The sequence below is a fragment of the Diaphorina citri genome, unplaced genomic scaffold (genome assembly GCF_000475195.1).
Source record: "Diaphorina citri unplaced genomic scaffold, Diaci psyllid genome assembly version 1.1 scaffold455, whole genome shotgun sequence".
In the NCBI taxonomy this organism is placed as follows: Eukaryota; Metazoa; Arthropoda; class Insecta; order Hemiptera; family Psyllidae; genus Diaphorina; species Diaphorina citri.
In genome coordinates, this window is record NW_007377890.1 from 92,091 (window position 1) to 112,050 (window position 19,960).

The 19,960-nt window shown below is 41.5% G+C and overlaps 3 protein-coding genes across 3 annotated transcripts in view; all 3 read right to left on the reverse strand.

Annotated features, from left to right (window-relative positions):
* Positions 1-9,306, reverse strand: part of LOC103508987 (hemocytin-like) — a 42,559-nt gene extending 33,253 nt beyond the window's left edge. The window contains exons 1-11 of the mRNA XM_026823442.1: positions 9,277-9,306; positions 9,074-9,230; positions 8,454-8,697; positions 8,261-8,372; positions 7,324-7,618; positions 5,029-5,160; positions 4,637-4,743; positions 3,737-3,899; positions 1,514-1,723; positions 1,115-1,316; positions 177-330 (exon numbers count right to left, since the gene is read on the reverse strand). Of these exons, the coding sequence (XP_026679243.1) occupies positions 177-330; positions 1,115-1,316; positions 1,514-1,723; positions 3,737-3,899; positions 4,637-4,743; positions 5,029-5,160; positions 7,324-7,618; positions 8,261-8,372; positions 8,454-8,697; positions 9,074-9,230; positions 9,277-9,306 (1,806 nt within the window). The remainder of the gene's footprint in view (positions 1-176; positions 331-1,114; positions 1,317-1,513; positions 1,724-3,736; positions 3,900-4,636; positions 4,744-5,028; positions 5,161-7,323; positions 7,619-8,260; positions 8,373-8,453; positions 8,698-9,073; positions 9,231-9,276) is intronic.
* A 176-nt stretch (positions 9,307-9,482) lies between these two features.
* LOC113467330 lies at positions 9,483-12,226 on the reverse strand. The gene is made up of 6 exons (XM_026823443.1): positions 11,920-12,226; positions 11,553-11,645; positions 11,091-11,149; positions 10,848-10,911; positions 10,128-10,252; positions 9,483-9,583 (listed from the first exon to the last, which is right to left on the reverse strand). Exons 1-6 carry the CDS (start codon positions 12,030-12,032, stop codon positions 9,483-9,485), a joined length of 555 nt encoding a protein of 184 aa, XP_026679244.1. The 5' UTR covers positions 12,033-12,226.
* A 3,130-nt stretch (positions 12,227-15,356) lies between these two features.
* The window catches only part of LOC103508990 (mediator of RNA polymerase II transcription subunit 1-like), a 13,141-nt gene continuing 8,537 nt past the window's right edge, over positions 15,357-19,960 (reverse strand). Inside the window, 7 exon segments of the mRNA XM_026823444.1 lie at positions 15,357-15,539; positions 15,659-15,977; positions 16,049-16,080; positions 16,218-17,649; positions 18,141-18,728; positions 19,271-19,369; positions 19,585-19,706. Of these exon segments, the coding sequence (XP_026679245.1) occupies positions 15,738-15,977; positions 16,049-16,080; positions 16,218-17,649; positions 18,141-18,728; positions 19,271-19,369; positions 19,585-19,706 (2,513 nt within the window). The 3' untranslated portion in view covers positions 15,357-15,539; positions 15,659-15,737.

A 19,960-nucleotide genomic window follows, 5' to 3' on the forward strand; every position in this document is an offset into this window, starting at 1 on the left:
ACGTTTCATCATTTGTTTTCAAAGGATTAAAGGAACTGTATAACTGCCAAGGTTTTTACTGACGGGGAATTTACCCCCAAAGCCGCTTTTCTAAGAACGAGCCTCATCAGTCGAGGATAAAGTTCGCCCCGGTCGGGGATCGAACCCGCGACCTAGCGCTTACAAGGCAGACTTACATGACAAGTAACAGGCTCTGCAGGTTCACAATGAGTGAAGGCCAAATGTTGACTAGCATTACAGTAGGTACTCATTTCGTAAATCTCATTGGGGTAGGTTGATATCTCTTTTTCCGTGGCCAGCTTACAATCCCACACAGCGTTCTTACATTCACTGGAACACATGAATCGTGAACGCGAGATAAGAGATACGACAAGAGAAATAGAATGGACGAAAAAAGACCTAATATACCCTAAATAGTCGACGGCCGTCTATCGATGTCGATCGACCATCGATCGTTGTGAATTTATTGAGAATCGATGTGGAAGAAGTTCCGAGAACGAACCTTATCCGTTTAGGTTAAAATACGCCCCGGAGAGGAATCGAACCCGCAACCTAGCGCTTACAACGGAGACGCGCGACCTAAAAGCTAACTAGCCTGGCAATATTAGTTTCAGTTTGACTTTGGAGTGAAAATTTTTGTTCATAAAAGGAATGCACATTTATACGAACTTACCTAAATTGGAGTCCCTTCACATGAGGCCGAATCTATTTGTGGTGAGGAGGATATTCCAGGCCTTGCTTAATACAGGGACAACTCGCAATGGGTACGCAATCCCCGTGTTTAGGTAGGTATAGGAACATTTATAGGCCGGATGCCATAAGTAGACAAGCAGTGACTTACCACAGTTGAAGTCCCTAGATAAGCAGTGTACTTACCACAGTTGAAGTCCCTAGATAAATTCCAAAATAAAAATTAAGGTCAAGGGTTTGATTCCCACCCGGGACGGATAAAACAGAGAAGATTTGTTCTCGAAAAAGCTATCGTTTCTTTTTCTTCTTCTTTCTAAAGCACTTACTGCTTTGAGCAGGCAGGATTATTTTCATTTTCAATATAACAAACAAAGGTAATTTCCTCCAGCTAGATCACTTACTGCTTTAAATCTTACAGGTTCACTCGTAACTCTCATGATTCGGATACTTACCACATTCTCGCACCGTGCTACGCCACTCCAGGGGAACACCATGATGGGAACAATCCTTAGCATAGGCGGCCACTATGGGGCAGAAACACTGGGATAGGGGAGTGCCCGAACAGGAGCACAGGTCGTACAGACAGTCCTCATAGTATGGGGTGGGATCTACCACTAGGTGACAGTCTGGGAATCAGAGGCAATACCACAAAATAAAAATGAACGGATAAAACAGAGAAGATTTGTTCTCGAAAAAGCTATCGTTTCTTTTTCTTCTTCTTCTTTCTAGAGCACTTACTGCTTTGACCAGGCAGGATTATTTTAATTTTCAATATAACAAACAAAGGTAATTTCCTCCAGCTGGGAATGATTAAATCCTCTACAGGTTAACTCGTAACTCTCATGATTCGGATACTTACCACATTCTCGCACCGTGCTACGCCACTCCAGGGGAACACCATGATGGGAACAGTCCTTAGCATAGGCGGCCACAATGGGGCAGAAACACTGGGCTAGGGGAGTGCCCGAGCAGGAGCACAGGTCGTACAGACAGTCCTCATAGTATGGGGTGGGATCTACCACTAGGTGACAGTCTGGGAATCAGAGGCAATACCACACTACAGGTTCACTCGTAACTCTCATGATTCGGCTACTTACCACATTCTCGCACCGTGCTACGCCACTCCAGGGGAACACCATGATGGGAACAGTCCTTAGCATAGGCGGCCACTATGGGGCAGAAACACTGGGATAGGGGAGTGCCCGAGCAGGAGCACAGGTCGTACAGACAGTCCTCATAGTATGGCGTGGGATCTACCACTAGGTGACAGTCTGGGAATCAGAGGCAATACCACACTTAAAGTAGAATAGAATACAAATCGCTTTGAAGTGATGTCACGCTTTGCCAGGGCAGTGTACGAGTAGCATCCCATAAAAAAAAAAAATAATAATAATCAAAATTATCAAAATCGGGTACCGCGAACAATCTGCGGATACGAACAAACCTCGGATACCGCGAAAGAGCCGCGGATACCGCGAAAAATCCGCGGATAACGCGAACAAAACGCGGATACCGCGAACAAACCGCGGATACTGCGAACAATCCGCGGATACCGCAAACCGCGGATACCGCGAAAAATCCGCGGATAACGCGAACAAACCGCGCATACCGCGAACAAACCGCGCATACCGCGAAAGAACCGCGGATACCGCGAAAAATCCGCGGATACCGCGAAAAATCCGCGGATACCGCGAAAAATCCGCGGATAACGCGAACAAAACGCGGATACCGCGAACAAACCGCGGATACCGCGAAAAATCCGCGGATAACGCGAACAAACCGCCCATACCGCGACCAATCCGCGGATACCGCGAACAAACCGTGGATACTGCGAATAAACCGCGGATACCGCGAACAATCCGCGGATACCGCAAACAAACCGCGGATACCGCGAACAAACCGCGCATACCGCGACCAATCCGCGGATACCACGAACAAACCGTGGATACTGCGAATAAACCGCGGATACCGCGAACAATCCGCGGATAACGCGAACAAACCGTGGATACCGCGAACAATCCGCGGATAATGCGAAAAATCCGCGGATAACGCGAATAAACCGCGGATACCGCGAACATACCGCGGATACCGCGAACATACCGCGGATACCGCGAAAAATCCTCGGATACCGCCAACTGGTAAATAACTTAAAAGAAGACAATGCAACGTCTATCTAAATAACCACAGAGGAATCTCCAAACTTATGGTCCAAATGTAGGAGATACCTCCCCTCAAAACCCCTACATTTCCCCTGAACCCCTACTTTCATTTTTGGTAGTAGGGGGTCAAGGGGAGGTTTCTTCATACCTAGATTTTTGTCAGAGCTCATTCTCTCTTCTGATTTCAGGTTGGAAGAATTTTTGGTAGTAGGGGGTCAAGGGGAGGTTTCTTCATACCTAGATTTTTTGTCAGAGCTCATTCTCTCTTCTGATTTCAGGTTGGAAGGTTCTCTGATCCCTCTCTGTGATATCTCTAAATATTTCAACATGTTTTTTTTTTGGAAACCGATAGTTCCCATTAGAGTGTTTAAGATTATCAAGGAGTCTTTCCTATGTAACTTTTCACGAGGAATCGATTGGTGTACATATCAGGTATCTAGGAATGACCGTTTACAAATTATTCGCTAGTAACGAGAAAAGTTAAACCATTTTCAACTTTCGACAGTGAAAAAGAAAGCTCCTATTTGTGTTTAACCTGACCCTTTAATAACACTGGTCAGTGCTTAAATTGTGAAAGCTCCTTTTTGTGCTTAACCTAACCCTATAGCTCATTTGTGACAGCTCTTTTTTATAGCAATTTTCCATTGATGTGATTTCTGAACAAGTAGCCATTTTCAACTTTCGACAATGAAAAGAAAGCTCCTATTTGTGTTTAACCTGACCCTTTTATAACACTGGTCACTGCTTAAATTGTGAAAGCTTCTTTTTGTGCTTAACCTAACCCTATAGCTCATTTGTGACAGCTCTTTTTTATAGCAATTTTCCATTGATGTGATTTCTGAACAAGTAGATACCAATAAATCTCATTCCACGCATCCCCTACTCACCTGCAAACAGGTTACTCGTAATGTTCTTGCACATCTGCTGAGCCAGCAGCTTCTTCTCCACGTTAGAATCACACGGATGTCCACTTTCATTCTCAACCAGACTGTTGTCGCACAGTTCATTGGTTTGCCATTTGGTAGCGAAGGATACCACTATTTTACCAGGCTATATCTTAAGTGTTCCCAGACTTATATCCCTGTCAAGATAATTCCATAGTGTTTATGTACCTAGGTTAAATGTAAAGTAATTGGAAAATAGTGTTTTTAATGTAAAGTAATTGGAAAATAGTGTGTTTAATTAGAGTACATTATGATTTAGGGTAGTGCAAAACTACCCTAGAGTACCCTAATCATAGCGGGTTGCAATGGCTTGTACTGGGAGCATATAATACCTGGGCGTTCCACTGCAAAGTAACGCCTGCTGCTGGTAGGGTGACTATAGAATAAAATCACGATTTTTTTCGTGTATCACAGCATTACTCAAGGTAGAAATACACTAGGATCATCATCCATTAGTGTCCTACAATATTATGGGAAAACTTTGAACTACACCATTTTGACTCCCCATGAGCTCAAGTGACGTGATAATAGTGTATTTCTAGTTTTCTACCTTAAGAGCCTCCTTTACTACTTTCGGTCATTTCTATAAGGTTTCTTTTTCTTCTGGTAATGAAGCCACAGGGCGCTACTCAATTAAAGCAGCTACTCTATTGGCCTCAGGACGCTACTGCATTAAACCCGATATTCAATTGTCCTCTTATTTGTAGTCAAGGTTAAACGGTAGGTAAGTTGTACATTCTTTTCGACATTTCCCCTCTTTAGAAGCTCGTTTTCCCTCTTTTTCCTATGGTTTAGTACAGGCGCTATCACACCAATAGAGGAGAAATTTTGAGAGGAAAATACGACTTTAGCAGACCTTACCTTGGTTTGACCAAACAGTTGAGGTGGTGCCTTCACATACACCCTAGTCTCTCCGTCCCACCAAACTTCCACTAAGTCTGACAACTCCACTGAAATATAAACAAAAACGTAAACGAGTATTTTATTATCGGACTTTTTTTTATTCAAACAAGAAGATAAGAATTTTCAACTTCAACACCCTGACTGCCGAAGCGTATTGGCATATTCCATGGTGTTTACCGACAGAAACCCATGAATTAAAACATGTCCCTTAACATGAGAGACAGACTCTTTAATTCTTGGAATTTTTCATTAAAAAATAGTAACATTTCACTCAGAGGCCCACTTTCAGATAAGGCAGACGCGCTACTAAGCTGGCGCTTTGGGGACTTTACCTTGTATAAATAGCGAGGAAGCATAACGTATATACGCGACATGAGGGATGAGTAGGGGAAGCTTTGCATTGACCTCTTCGTTATTGATGGTAACCACCTTGTTGGATTTGAGTTTGATCTTGTAGGCGTCCCCTATCATCATCCATTAGTGTCCTACAATATTATGGGAAAACTTTGAACTACCTTTGACTGCATCATTTTGACTCCCCGTGAGCTCAAGTGACGTGATAATAGTGTATTTCCAGGTTTCTACCTTAAGAGCCTCCTTTACTACTTTCGGTCATTTCTAAAACGTTTCTTTTTCTTCTGGTAATGAAGCCACAGGGCGCTACTCCATTAAAGCAGCTACCCTATTAGCCTCAGGACGCTACTGCATTAAACCCGATGTTCAATTGTCCTCTTATTTGTAGTCAAGGTTAAACGGTAGGTAAGTTGTACATTCTTTTCGACATTTTCCCTCTTTAGAAGCTCGTTTTCCCTCTTTTTCCTATGGTTTACTACAGGCGCTATCACACCAATAGAGGAGAAATTTTGAGAGGAAAATACGACTTTAGCAGACCTTACCTTGGTTTGACCGAACAGTTGAGGTGGTGCCTTCACATACACCCTAGTCTCTCCGTCCCACCAAACTTCCACTAAGTCTGACAACTCCACTGAAATATAAACAAAATAACGTAAACGAGTATTTTATTATCGGACTTTTTTTTATTCAAACAAGGAGATAAGAATTTTCAACTTCAACACCCTGACTGCCAAAGCATATTGGCATATTCCATGGTGTTTACCCACGGAAACCCATGAATTAAAACATGTCCCTTAACATGAGAGACAGACTCTTTAATTCTTGGAATTTTTCATTAAAAATAGCAACATTTCACTCAGAGGCCCACTTTCAGATAAGGCCGACGTGCTACTAAGCTGGCGCTTTGGGGACTTTACCTTGTATAAATAGCGAGGAAGCATAACGTATATACGCGACATGAGGAATGAGTAGGGGAAGCTTTGCATTGTTTAACCTGTTTTTTAATAGCGCCAAAAGTCTAAACTCTACAGAACTTACGGCATAGGTTTTCGTCACGCCAAGATGTTTTCCAAGTAGAGTTCCGCAATGAACAGTCCTGTACGAAATACTGGATGGCATTACACGCACAGTTCTGTCCTGAACAGCTGGTGGTTCGAGTCCTAGTCATAAAATTTAGCGCAGTGTGTTAAGCGGGGAACGACATTGGTGACAAGCATTTCCCTAACGTACGTTAAGCTCTACCGCGCTCCTTAATCATAAGGTCAACAATTCCCCAACAAAATGTTAAATTTACTTACTTACTTTCCGTGTCCGGGAAAACCAATTTTAACGTCAAATGATGTGTCAGTGTGTTGCAGTTTTGATTGCGGTTTCATTGGCTGCTATTAGATCTTGTTGTGTACAGGGTGTTTCAAGATCAGGACAGACCAATAACTGAGCCAAATATTATACAGCCCCACATGAACATGTGTCTTCCTCTGATATATTTTTCATTTCAGGTTAGATTTGCACCTACCCACTCCAACTCAATGATTTTAAACGTCAAATGATGCGCCAGTGTGTTGCAGTTTTGATTGCGGTTTCTTGGCTGCTATTAGATCTTGTTGTGTACAGGGTGTCTCAAGATCAGGACAACTGAGCCAAATATTGTACAGCCCCACATGAACATGTGTGTCTTCCTCTGATATATTTTTCATTTCTTCAGGTTAGATTTGCACCTACCCACTCCAACTCAATGATCTTGTATTTAGTTCGTCAGTCTCTCCGTTTCCTTTAGTTTGATGCGAACCACATGTAAAGGAAAAAAATGCCACTCATTTTGTAAAAAAAAAGAACTTACTGATCTACACTGTGAAAATCTACTGTCGTCCAGGAGAACTTTACAGAAAGTGTCAGCCGCGCTCTTTATTTCGTCTTCCTCTGATATATTTTTCATTTCTTCAGGTTAGATTTGCACCTACCCACTCCAACTCAATGATCTTGTATTTAGTTCGTCAGTCTCTCCGTTTCCTTTAGTTCGTTGCGAACCACATTTAGAGAAAAAAATGCCACTCATTTTGTAAAAAAAAGAACTTACTGATCTACACTGTGAAAATCTACTGTCGTCCAGGAGAACTTTACAGAAAGTGTCAGCCGCGCTCTTTATTTCATCGTCAGTCTCTCCGTTTCCTTTAGTTCGTTGCGAACCCCATTTAGAGGAAAAAATGCCACCCACTCATTTTGTAAAAAAAAAGAAAAAAAAAAACGTACTGATCTACACTGTGAAAATCTACTGTCGTCCAGGAGAACTTTACAGAAAGTGTCAGCCGCGCTCTTTATTTCATCCTTGGCCTCAGCCGGGGCAGCACGGTCGTTTTCCGAGCAAGCGCTGAGCAATGAGGACACCTTGTATTTGTCCAGGAATCCGAGTACGTTGTGCTTACTCTCGGCTAGATCATTGGTAGCATCGCCGTCCATATGGCCACACAGACCTGAGGTTTTGTTCCAGGAAGCTTCACTGACGTGGATTGAGATAAAGTCCTGAGAAGCAAACACATGGTCGAATAAGAGAGGTGCGATTGGGCAGATCTTTTGAAGAAAAGGGTTTTAAATAAATTTTTCAGAAAAAAAGCTAAACCCAAAGAGTCTGAAGATAAGAGTGGAAAAAACAAGTTGCTGTGGTTGTTAGCGATTGGCAGGAATTGACTATTAGGTCAAGTTTCAGGCTTTATTAAGTGACAGACTTCTCCTAAAGAGGTCTTCCACCCACTAATCTTTTCTTTCATTGTGAGCCTTCAGATATTTTACCAGCTATATCTTAAGTGTTCCCAGACTAATATCCCTGTCAAGATAATTCCATAGTGTTTACGTAGGTTTAATGTAAAGTAATTGGAAAATAGTGTTTTTAATGTAAAGTAATAGGAAAATAGTGTGTTCAATTAGGGTACTTTATGATTTAGGGTAGTGCAAAACTACCCTAGAGTACCCTAATCATAGCGCGTTGCAATGGCTTGTACTGGTATAGCTCCGGGCCGAAATCGTACACAGAATTTCATCAGTTTTTAACCGTGTGTGCTGGGCTTCAATGTGTACATACCTTGACATGCGGGTACCTGATGCCACTCAGGTCTGGAGGGGGTCCACTGTCCATTCTTGCACATGATGTTGGTCAATCAGTTTTTAACCGTGTGTGCTGGGCTTAAATGTGTACATACCTTGACATGCGGGTACCTGATGCCACTCAGGTCTGGAGGGGGTCCACTGTCCATTCTTGCACATGATGTTGGTCACCCCTGAACCATCCGGGAACTTGAATCCGTCAAGGCAGGAAACTGTGCAGAAGCTGGAATTATACGCAGTATATTTATTAATTATTACCAACCTCAGTGGTGTGACGATCACCTAACCGAGAAAAAATACGTACCAGGTGTTGCAGTTTTTCCAAATCTTCTCGCCCGGGGCATATTCTTTGCCCCGTAAGGTACAAGGACATGAGGCTCTAGGAATACACGTATTGTTATGTGCCACAGTACCAGAAGGACATGTACATCCTTCGGAGCAATGCTGGGAGGGGTCGTTGGAGTCCAGATTAAGGCTTTCAGAGGCGCAGGATGCTTCGATATGGGGGACACAGGACGAATAAACTTTGGTGGGTGGACATTTGAGAGCTGTGAAAGAGGTTTAGAGCTTATTGACTAACTTACTTATCCCTTTTATTCCAAAATCTCATAGTAATGACATTCAGAAATCGAGAGAATCTTGCAATGTACAACTCATTATTTTTATTTAACCTGCCATCAAGAGTTCGAAGCTCTGCGCTGCCCGGCTTATATTAACACGAAATAGAGTTTCAATGTTGATCGGCATTTTCATCTCAACTTTCGTCCCAATTCCCCTCAAATTTTAGCATCTTTTTTTCGTTTTTGGTCGGATGTGAAAATACAATGAAAATGTAGATACAAAAACCTCGAAACCCGACCTTTCTACAATTTGATTAACCGGTTTTCTAATAGCGCCAAAAGTCTAAAACTCTACAGAACTTACGGCATAGGTTTTCGTCACGCCAAGATGTTTTCCAAGTAGAGTTCCGCAATGAACAGTCCTGTACGAAATACTGGATGGCATTACACGCACAGTTCTGTCCTGAACAGGAGTAATAGTCTGATAGACAGGCTTGATAGTAGTCCTGAGTAGGTAGGACCTGAGGGGAGATAACATATAAAAATTGTGTCAAATGTTAAATTTACTTGCTTACTTTCTGTGTCCGGGAAAACCATAACGTCAAATGATGCGTTAGTGTGTTGCAGTTTTGATTGCGGTTTCATTGGCTGCTATTAGATCTTGTTGTGTACAGGGTGTCTCAAGATCAGGACAACTGAGCCAAATATTGTACAGCCCCACATGAACATGTGTCTTCCTCTGATATATTTTTCATTTCAGGTTAGATTTGCACCTACCCACTCCAACTCAATGATTTTCCGAAGAAGTTGGGCTTACAGAGGCAAATGTTGGGCTCCGTGCATACACCGCCATTGAGGCAAGGGGAACAGACAGCTGTTGGGGGAAGAAATAAGAAACTGAGTACAAGGAACATAAAAGTGATCAAAGTGACCCTTCAGTAACGGGGCCTAAACCTTCGTTCGGCAGCTATCAGCCTCCTCACATTAAACTCACCCAGCCGGAGTGGGGGCGGGAAAAGGCGGCAGAAAGCGATTGCCAGATGGTCACCTATTCGGACACTAATCATGCGTAACGTCAATCAGTGATCCATCAGGGACTGGAATATTCAACGTGCTATTATTGGACCGCGCCGCCAGTTTTGATTAATTATTTATCATAAGTTTTTTTTTTATTTTTACCATGCATATACATATTTATGTCGATAACCCACAATGGAGGATGATCCTTAATTAGGGCAGCTTCTAGAGTCTGGATTATAGACTATATCCTTCATTGTGGTATCCTTTCTCTTCCTCTATATAAAGTTGTACAAAATTAAACTGTTCAGATAAAGGCACTACATGTCCTAATTCAACAGTCTAAATAAAGCACTACACTAAATATTTTCTTCAATAGGACAAGAACCCTGCATACTTACGTTCACAATGTGGTATGATCTCGGACTGCGTTTCCTTGACAACCCATTTGCCTCCCACGCAGGAGACCATCATGGTTCTGGAGGAATCAGGGAATGAATAATCCGGGAGGCAAGTCACAATGCATCTGATCGGAAACATATTGGTGGTTAATTTTTACTGGGTTAAACTAAGTCGACCTAAAAAAGAGGTTACATAGAGGGAACTGTAACTGTTAAGGTCTTATCGTCCTGAAAGCGAAGAGAGAAGGAAAACAGGATAGGAGAAAGCCAGCCGTTCCGAGAACGAACCTTAAAATTATCTTTAAGTATTTATAAATCTGCGATAAGTACAAAATCAACATTTATTTTTTAACTTTATTTCTCTTTACGTTTTCAGAACCTTTTTCTACTTACTTGCTTTTCTTGCATCTGATTTCTGCCTTCTTCGGGGCTTGGAAAGGAAGACATTCTTCTTGACCTGAAAGTAATTTCAGTCCAAATTAATCATATACCTGTGCATCTATCATCTATGTATTCTCTCTCTTTCAAAGGTAATGGGCCACATTTTAGTTTTCAGACCAAATTGATCAAAACTATCTGTACATAAATATTTTCTCTCTCGTTCCGAGAACGAACCTTAAAATTATCTTTAAGAATGTATAAATCTGCGATAAGTACGAAATCAACATTTATTTTTTAACTTTATTTCTCTTTACGTTTTCAGAACCTTTTTCTACTTACTTGCTTTTCTTGCATCTGATTTCTGCCTTCTTCGGGGCTTGGAAAGGAAGACATTCTTCTTGACCTGAAAGTAATTTCAGTCCAAATTAATCATATAGGTACCTGTGCATCTATCATCTATGCATTCTCTCTCTTTCAAAGGTAATGGGCCACATTTTAGTTTTCAGACCAAATTGATCAAAACTATCTGTACATAAATATTTTCTCTCTCAAAGGTAAAATAGGGGTGACTTCATAACTTACGTGAGTTCTTGTACCCATGGTGAGATGTGTGAACTTCGCTGAATGAATGCTGTACGTGTCTGCAAACAAATCAAATGGAATTGTTAGCTTAACAGGCCTTCTAGGGGCTGTGAAAACATTGGTGAAATCCACTATGAGAATGACATTTTCCAGCCGGTGGGCTTATGCAGACTTGACAAAACAGTTTTCATTTCATTTATTAAATTATTTATTAATATGACTGATGTGGCGAGCAAGTTTCGATCACCAAGAAGATGGCCCTTTAAATAATAATAATAAAAAAAAAATCGAAATCTTGAGACGTAAGGTTTCCTAACGACGCGACGTGTTTTTTCTCCGTGGTTAACGCCGACCCTATACCCGTTTTGGGGTTCCCTTGACAAATAAAAAATTCTGGTCTAACCAGGGAACAGTCGGAACACCCCGTGATTTGCGAATATTTGGTGTCATCGGTATACTTACACTCTTTTCTTCTTATGATAGCCATGAGGTTCCGGTTCTGATTCTGGCTCAGGCACAGGGTCCCCATACATCATCCTGGATAACATGTCCTCGCTGAAACCAACACCAAGAAATGAGAACCTAGTCCACAGGACAGGAGAAAGCCAGCCGTTCCGAGAACGAACCATATCCGTTCAGGAAAAAATTCACCCCGGGCGGGAATAGGACCCGCGACCTAGCGCTTACAAGGCAGACGCGCTATAACACCAAATTTGGCTTAATATTTCCGAGAAGGCCCACTTGAGTTTGGGCATTTTGGGTCGATTTTTGAGCTCAAAAATAGGGAGACAAAGCCCGTGGATACACCTCTAGGAGTAACAGAACTTACCTCCCACTTTCTCCTTCTCCAGTTCCAGTATCATAGAAATCTTCAACTTCTGAATCGAAGAAAGTTGCCGACGCTGCGACAACCAAATAGGTGAGCAAGAGAAAAGCGTTCATCTTTCTCAATGTAGACTTGATGTAGATTTATAAAATAAAAATAATTTAAATAAACGAATAAGTTAATTTATAATGGAATGAAATTAATTAAAATAAATAAGTATATTTGTTTAAAATAAATAGATTTAATACAAGATGGCACTCGAAAAAATTAGCGAACAGTTAAAGTTGTGTGTGAGCTGGAATCAGTCACACTTCTGAGCAAGATCTTTTTGCGTGCTCCGGTTTTTAAAAACATCAATGGGCACAGGATCCTTGCTAAAGAAATAGCAAAGGTTGAGTGCGAAGGACATCCACTCGTAAAAAAATTGAAGCCAAAAACAAATGTCAGTGATCTAGCTGGGGGACTTTAAACATAAAGGATACCAGCCTGAAATTTTCCTTGCTAAAGAAATAGCAAAGGTTGAGTGCGGACATCCACTCGTAAATTTTTTGCCAAAACGAAATGTCAGTGATCAGGCTGGGGGACTTTAAACAGAAAGAATAGCCTGAAATTTCCCTTGCTAAAGAAATAGCAAAGGACGAGTGTGAAGGGCATCCACTCGTAATTTTCTTGTATCCAATTGTCAGCCCAAAGCAATCCCCCCAGGATTGATTCAAAGGCTGACGAAAAACGCCGACCCCGTCTGACCACGGGCGTACAAAGATAACGAGACCTTTTGCAGATGGGTTTTTTCGCGAGCTCTTTTTTCCCTACAAAATGGGTCAATGGCGAATGGCGGAAAGTCCGTAGATAGACGCGATCTTGAAGCAAGTTCGGAGAAAAATGATCCAGATACGCATTATGTAGGTCACAAATGTGAAGGTTGCACGGGTGGGTTTTTATCTTTCCGCGTAAAGGTCACCATTGCGGATTTTCCGGACGTTTTCACGAGAAAAATTCTTGGAAATTTTGCGACGCTTGAATGTTTTAGGTCATTTGATCCTATTTTCAGAATTGACACATCCGTTGGTGATAATTTCCCTTTTTTCACCGTCAAAAGTTTTCCCAGAATTTGGTTATTTAGGACAGCATAATAATCCAAGTCGGGGTTGAACAAACAAGGATAAATAAAATATAAATTCCATCATGGGTCATTTGATCCTATTTTCAGAATTGACACATCCGTTGGTGATAATTTCCCTTTTTTCACCGTCAAAGATTTTCCCAGAATTTGGTTATTTAGGACAGCATAATAATCCAAGTTGGGGTTGAACAAACAAGGATAAATAAAATATAAATTCCATCATGTGGCAGAGAACTGAAAGGTAAACCCATCAGGGTCATTTTTGAAAAAATGGCGTGCTAAAAAAAGTACGATAAGAAATCTGGTATGTTTTCAAGGTTTCAAATATTTGAATGTCGAATTTATTGTGTATTAAATAATTACGATTAAGTACCTTATTAGACGTCTAACTGCTACTACTACTAGTAGCAGTTAGTTTCCTCTATCTAAGGTCCTGAAGGTGAAGAGGGAATGGAGATGCATGTATATGTCCACAACGCAAGGTAACAATCTCACTCCTGATACCATTACTTTTTAAAGAGGTTTGATAGAGGGAACTGTAACTGCTAAGGTCCCGAAGGTAAAGAGGGAATGAAGATGAGTGTGTATGTCCACCAGACAAGGTAAATATACCACTCCAGATACCATTACTTTTTTAAAGAGGTTTGATAGAGGGCACTGTAATAATTGCTAAGGATTTGTCGACCCGAAAGTGAAGAGGGAATGAAGATAGGAGAGCCAGCCGTTCCGAGAACGAATCCTATCTGTCTATTATGGTTTTCTGGAGTTGAAGTTGGCACGTACCTTGTTTTTGTACTGGATATTTCGGATCTAAATTCTAAACCCGAAACGTACAGTACAAAACAAGGTACGTGTCAACTTGATGTCCAGAAAGCCATAAATTGTAAGTGTGAATGTTTGCAAATATGTCATTTAGATCTGTTTACTTCATTTTGTATACTGTGTACTTGGCTCCTTGGCAAGCATCATAGTGATGTCAGATGCGATGTTTTGACATAAATATTCACGATATATTTATATATAATGTATATAGCTCCGGGCCGAAATCGTACACAGAATTTCATCAGTTTTTCAGATAAAAAGGGAATGAAGATGAGTGTGTATGTCCACCAGGCAAGGTAAATATACCACTCCAGATACCATTACTTTTTTAAGAGGTTTGATAGAGGGCACTGTAATTGCTAAGGTTTTGTCGACCCAAAAGTGAAGAGGGAATGAAGATAGGAGAGTCAGCCGTTCCGAGAACGAATCCTATCTGTCTATTATGGTTTTCTGGAGTTGAAGTTGGCACGTACCTTGTTTTTGTACTGGATGTTTCGGATCTAAATTCTAAACTCGAAACGTACAGTACAAAACAAGGTACGTGCCAACTTGATGTCCAGAAAGCCATAAATTGTAAGTGTGCTTGTTTGCAAATATGTCATTTAGATCTGTTTACTTCATTTTACATACTGTCGCAAGTAAACTCTGGGGGAGTCGGAAAATGTAGTTCAAAGTTTTCCCCATAATATTGTAGGTAATATTGTTCAGGACAGCCACAATACCATCACGTCACGTGACCTCATTGGGGAGTCAGAAAATGTAGTTCAAAGTTTTCCCCATAATATTGTAGGTAATATTGTTCAGGACAGCCACACTACTATCACGTCACGTGACCTCATTGGGGAGTCAGAAAATGTAGTTCAAAGTTTTCCCCATAATATTGTAGGTAATATTGTTCAGGACAGCCACACTACTATCACGTGACGTGACGTGACATGACGGTAGTGTGTTTCTACCTTGAGTGAACATATTTTGTATCAGAAGATTCTCCCCTCCCATCTCCGCTACCTTTCAGAGGTCGACATTACAGCATGAAAATAGGTCTATAAATATACAATGAATTCGATTTATTTACATTTACACCAATACTAAGGAGTTCGTGAAGGAATGATCGAAGATGACGAGGTAGGTTTTAGATGTACGACTGTACGTAGATAGTAAAGGTACGAGATTAATTCATTAAAGCCAATGTGTGAAATAAATAAACGGAATAAATTAAAATTAATACATATTTGTATCAAGCATCAAGCGAGAACTGAAACCTACACCCTCCTATTCCACGTCACGTGAACTCTGGGGGAGTCAGAAAATGTAGTTCAAAGTTTTCCCCATAATATTGTAGGTAATATTGTTCAGGACAGCCACACTACTATCACGTCACGTGACGGTAGTGTGTTTCTACCTTGAATGAACATATTTTGTATCAGAAGATTCTCCCATCTCCGCTACCTTTCAGAGGTCGACAAAAAAAAAGGTACGAGATTAATTAATTAAAGCCAATGTGTGAAATAAATGGAATAAATTAAAATAATTACATATTTGTATCGAGCATCAAGCGAGAACTGAAACCTACACCCTCCTATTCAGCAGGCGAGTAAAGGCACTTTACTACAGAGGGAGGTAGATGCTTCATTAGATTAGTGACTATCAGGATCAGATGTGAGGGGTTCTGATATTACGACTGGTCTCGGAATTATGATTATAGCAGAAGGTTCAGGTTGTCTCTATTTCCCAATACCCACTAGGTTATCATCAACTAGTTCATCATCTATACAGGCAGGGGAGGGTGAGTTGACCTGACTGGTCTCGGAACTATGATTATAGCGTAGCTAGATACGTAGCTTGATCACTTAGTAGCAGTAGGTTCAGGTTGTCTCTATTTCCCAATACCCACTAGGTTATCATCAACTAGTTCATCATCTATACAGGCAGGGGAGGGTGAGTTGACCAGCTTAGGAGAAGGAGAAGGTACGGGGGATTTGACAATGTGTAGAGATACCTGCGAAGGAGGTTGCTTGATAAGTTTGCCAGGCCCGGGGTCGGGGGGCTTGGTGGCCTGAGTGGCCGAGGAAAAATCCAACAGCATCTCAGCAGCCTCCTGAGATGTTGTACCGGCCTTGGCAGAGCCTGAGTGGCCGAGGAAAAATCCAACAGCATCTCAGCAGCCTCCTGAGATGTTGTACCGGCCTTGGCAGGTTTGTCTGTAGGTTTTGCATTGGCTAGGGGGAGAGGTTTCTTGATCTCAGCGTCTGAGAAGGATATCCCTCCGATAGGCAGATCCATCTTGAGACTTTTCAACGCATCACTTGTTGCACTCGGGTTGAGTTTCTCATCAAAGCTTGTGGCGTCACAAGACTCAGGGGGAGAGGTTTCTTAATCTCAGCGTCTGAGAAGGATATTCCTCCTATAGGCAGATCCATCTTGAGACTTTTCAACGCATCACTTGTTGCACTCGGGTTGAGTTTCTCATCAAAGCTTGTGGCGTCACAAGACTTGGAAGAGAATTTCGTAGGACTAGCACATTGTACAGGACTACTGGTAAGACTGCGGCTAGAAGACTTGACAGGTTCCATCATTTTCTCTTCAAACTTGAGAGGACTGGCAAGAACAACGGGGTATTTGCTACTCGAGTCAGGTAACTTGTTGCTAGGCAATGGATCGATGGACTTTGTCTCTGAGGAGCTTTGATAGGAAGGTTTAGCGTCTGGTTTCTTACTACTGCTAGAGTCACTGCTACTCAGGGTACCAGTACTACTGGAGGAAGTGCTCACTGTACTGCTGCCAGTAGGATTACTCTCTGAACTTCGTGCCGATAGTTTGGGGATTTGAAACTTGGTGTCGAGTTGTTTCACCAATCCTTCGACTACATGTTGTGAAGATAGCTGTATACTTGACTTGTAATCCTCACTCGACTTCTTACTTTTATCTGAACTAGACAGAGACGGAGAGTTACTACCACTAGATGATTTGGATGAGAGCTTCATCTTATCCCTCTGCTTCGTCAGGTCGGAACTACCACTACTCTTGGATAGAGAACTTGAACTACTGGAGGAACTACTGCTACTTGTCTTGAAATTTGACTTGGTGGATAAGCTGGGAGAGCTAGACTTTGAGCTAGAGGATGATGATGATGAAGAGGATAGTTTGGAGCTGCTACTGGATGTACTGCTTCCTGTTACACCACTACTACTGCTGCTACCACTACTACTTGATATCTTGGAACTACTAGACCCTCCTGTACTAGTGCTACTCCCACTAGAACTACTCAGTGTAGGAGGTTTAGATGATAAAGTAGAAGACTTCTTAGAAGCAGGACCACTGATAACGCCAGGTTTCAGTCCTGTAAACTTGGGAGAGGAGGAGGAAGGTTTTGCTATCTTGGTGAGTGTTTTGGTTTTGTTGATGGTAATCTTCATTCCGTCTGAACTATGTTTGACTTGATACTCGCCAGGTATTTTACTACTAACTTCTGACTTGCCGCTACTGGTTACTTTCCCCTCACTTGTCTTGCTTGACATGGAGGTACTCTTCACTTGGGAGGACTCCTTCCCCCCCTCCCCACTACCAGGCTCCCCACCATGTTGTGCAGACTTTAGCTTGTCTATCACAGCAGACAGAGAGCCTTTCTTCCTCATCTGACTCGGGTCGCCTTTACTAGGATCTAAATCTTCCAACACGTCAGGTTTCATCTTTACAGTGGGAGGTTTTAGTTTCGGACTTGAATGTGAGGAATTACCGCTGGAGCTTGAACTCAATTTCTTGTCTTTCAGGAAGACATTCTTCTTGACCTGAAAGTAATTTCAGTCCAAATTAATCATATAGGTACCTGTGCATCTATCATCTATGCATTCTCTCTCTTTCAAAGGTAATGGGCCACATTTTAGTTTTCAGACCAAATTGATCAAAACTATCTGTACATAAATATTTTCTCTCTCAAAGGTAAAATAGGGGTGACTTCATAACTTACGTGAGTTCTTGTACCCATGGTGAGATGTGGTCATAGGGGGACACAAAGTAAGTCAGCATCATGGCATGACCTGTGAAGGGTAAAATAAATAAGAATGGTAAAACAACTGAACGAATGCTGTACGTGGCTGAAAACAAATTAAATGGAACTGTAAGCTTAACAGGCCTTCTAGGGGCTGTGAAAACATTGGTGAAATCCACTATGAGAATGACATTTTCCAGCCGATGGGCTTATGCAGCCTTGACAAAACAGTTTTCATTTCATTTATTAAATTATTTATTAATATGACTGATGTGGCGAGCAAGTTTCGACCCGTCGGTCCAAGTTGACTCCGGAGATATTGAATGATTGGGACGGGGATTGTAGAGGAGAAATACTGACAGCAGGCTGGAGCTTATCATCCAACTTCAGACCGGTTATATCTTTAGACTTCTTTATTTTCTTGGCACTCAACTTGAGGAACTCTTCAACATCATCAAGGTCATTGACCTCCATGACATCTTCATCCATATCAAAGTCCCCCACCTTGTCTCCACTGGTCAGACTACCCAGATCTCCTAGACTTGAGAACTCCATCCCTCCTAAGCTACCCCCAGCCAGACTCTCCCTCATGTCCGATATCTCCTTAGGTGTTCCTAGGGGTGTACTCTCATTACTTGAACTCTCCAATATGAGTTCATCTTTCTTCGGCCACAGCGGGTCAGAAACCTTTCGCTTCTTAAGTTTCTTCTCATCGTCAAAGGATAAATCGGAGCTTTTACCTGGGACGTTGTTGTTGCTTACGTAGGAACCGAAGGGGCTGTCGGAGGCAGGGAAACTGTCGGAGTGAAGCGGGGAGTAGGAGGGAAAGTCTATGGACACAATGTTGCCGTCGAACAAATTCTCGGATTTGGGTTTCACCTGAAAGCATAAAGATAAGATTTTATTAAGGACGCGAAACGAGACGAATTGAAACGCGAAAACTTTTAATTGAATTATCTGGATAAATTTAACTCGACAGAGAATGAAACCATCAAACAAACCTCTCTCAGTGGTGCAGTGGTCGCCTGGTAAACAGGAGGGCGTAGGTTCAGTCCCAGCCTCAATGTAAATTGAGAATTAGACCACAGTAATAGTATTAGCCTACTGCTGGAGTAAAGGTACTTTTCAGTCCTATGCGGACAGTATACCTAAATAAGCAGTATTCTATTATTTTCAAGATCCGAAGTTTATTGTGCTAACCCCTAAGTACACAAATAAACAAAAGGCACACACTTACAAGAGTCAAGCCATAATTTTATAGAGGCAATAATTATGTATCTAAGATTTTAATAAGGATATTTTTGACTGAATATATTTTTAAAAATAAAGTTCAAAGATGGTGAGTAGGCAGTTGTGCTTTGTGATTAAAATTAGAAACGTTCTTACCCCAGTTGTCTACTAATACTCTCTAATCTTTCAACCATGGCCTGCAATGAGTTCACTTTGATAGATTGTTGCAACAGATCCAAACATTTCTGCAGCTGACTTCTTTCTACATTGTCAATGGCATATCTTTTCTCCTGAAAAACAATTGAAAATTAGGTCTGTAGGAAATAATTTACCCATATGGTCAATTTGAAATTTAAAGATTCTATCTGTTTCAATCCCAAATTAATGCAATCAGGACCAAAGCTGATGAAGATAGTTGATTAGCCATTGAAACTTTTGATTTGCTTAATAAGGTTTAGGTGGCACTTGACTTGTATCCCCCTCCCAATTAATCTTCTATACTTACCAGAATGGTCATCCGTAGAGCTTTGGCCATATCAAAAAAGGATTTGTATTGAGAGGCTTTATTTTTGAGCTTTTCCATTAGCATGTCACACTGGACTTGCTTGGCTTTGTCTACAGGTGTACCTAGAATGATCAAAGAGAAAGTGAGCAAGAAAACAAGATAAATTTGGAAAAAAAACTTATTATGCCAATTTCAAGAGTCTGTTAAGCTGTGTCCACACATAGTAGACTAGCCAGGGATTGACATAGGTTGATATCAACTGAACCATCCCCACTGGCTTAACAATGAAGATTCATCTCATTAATGGACTATGTGTGGACTGTGGACACACCTTTAGAGCATGAGAAAAATAGGGCAGTACTTCATACAATGCACA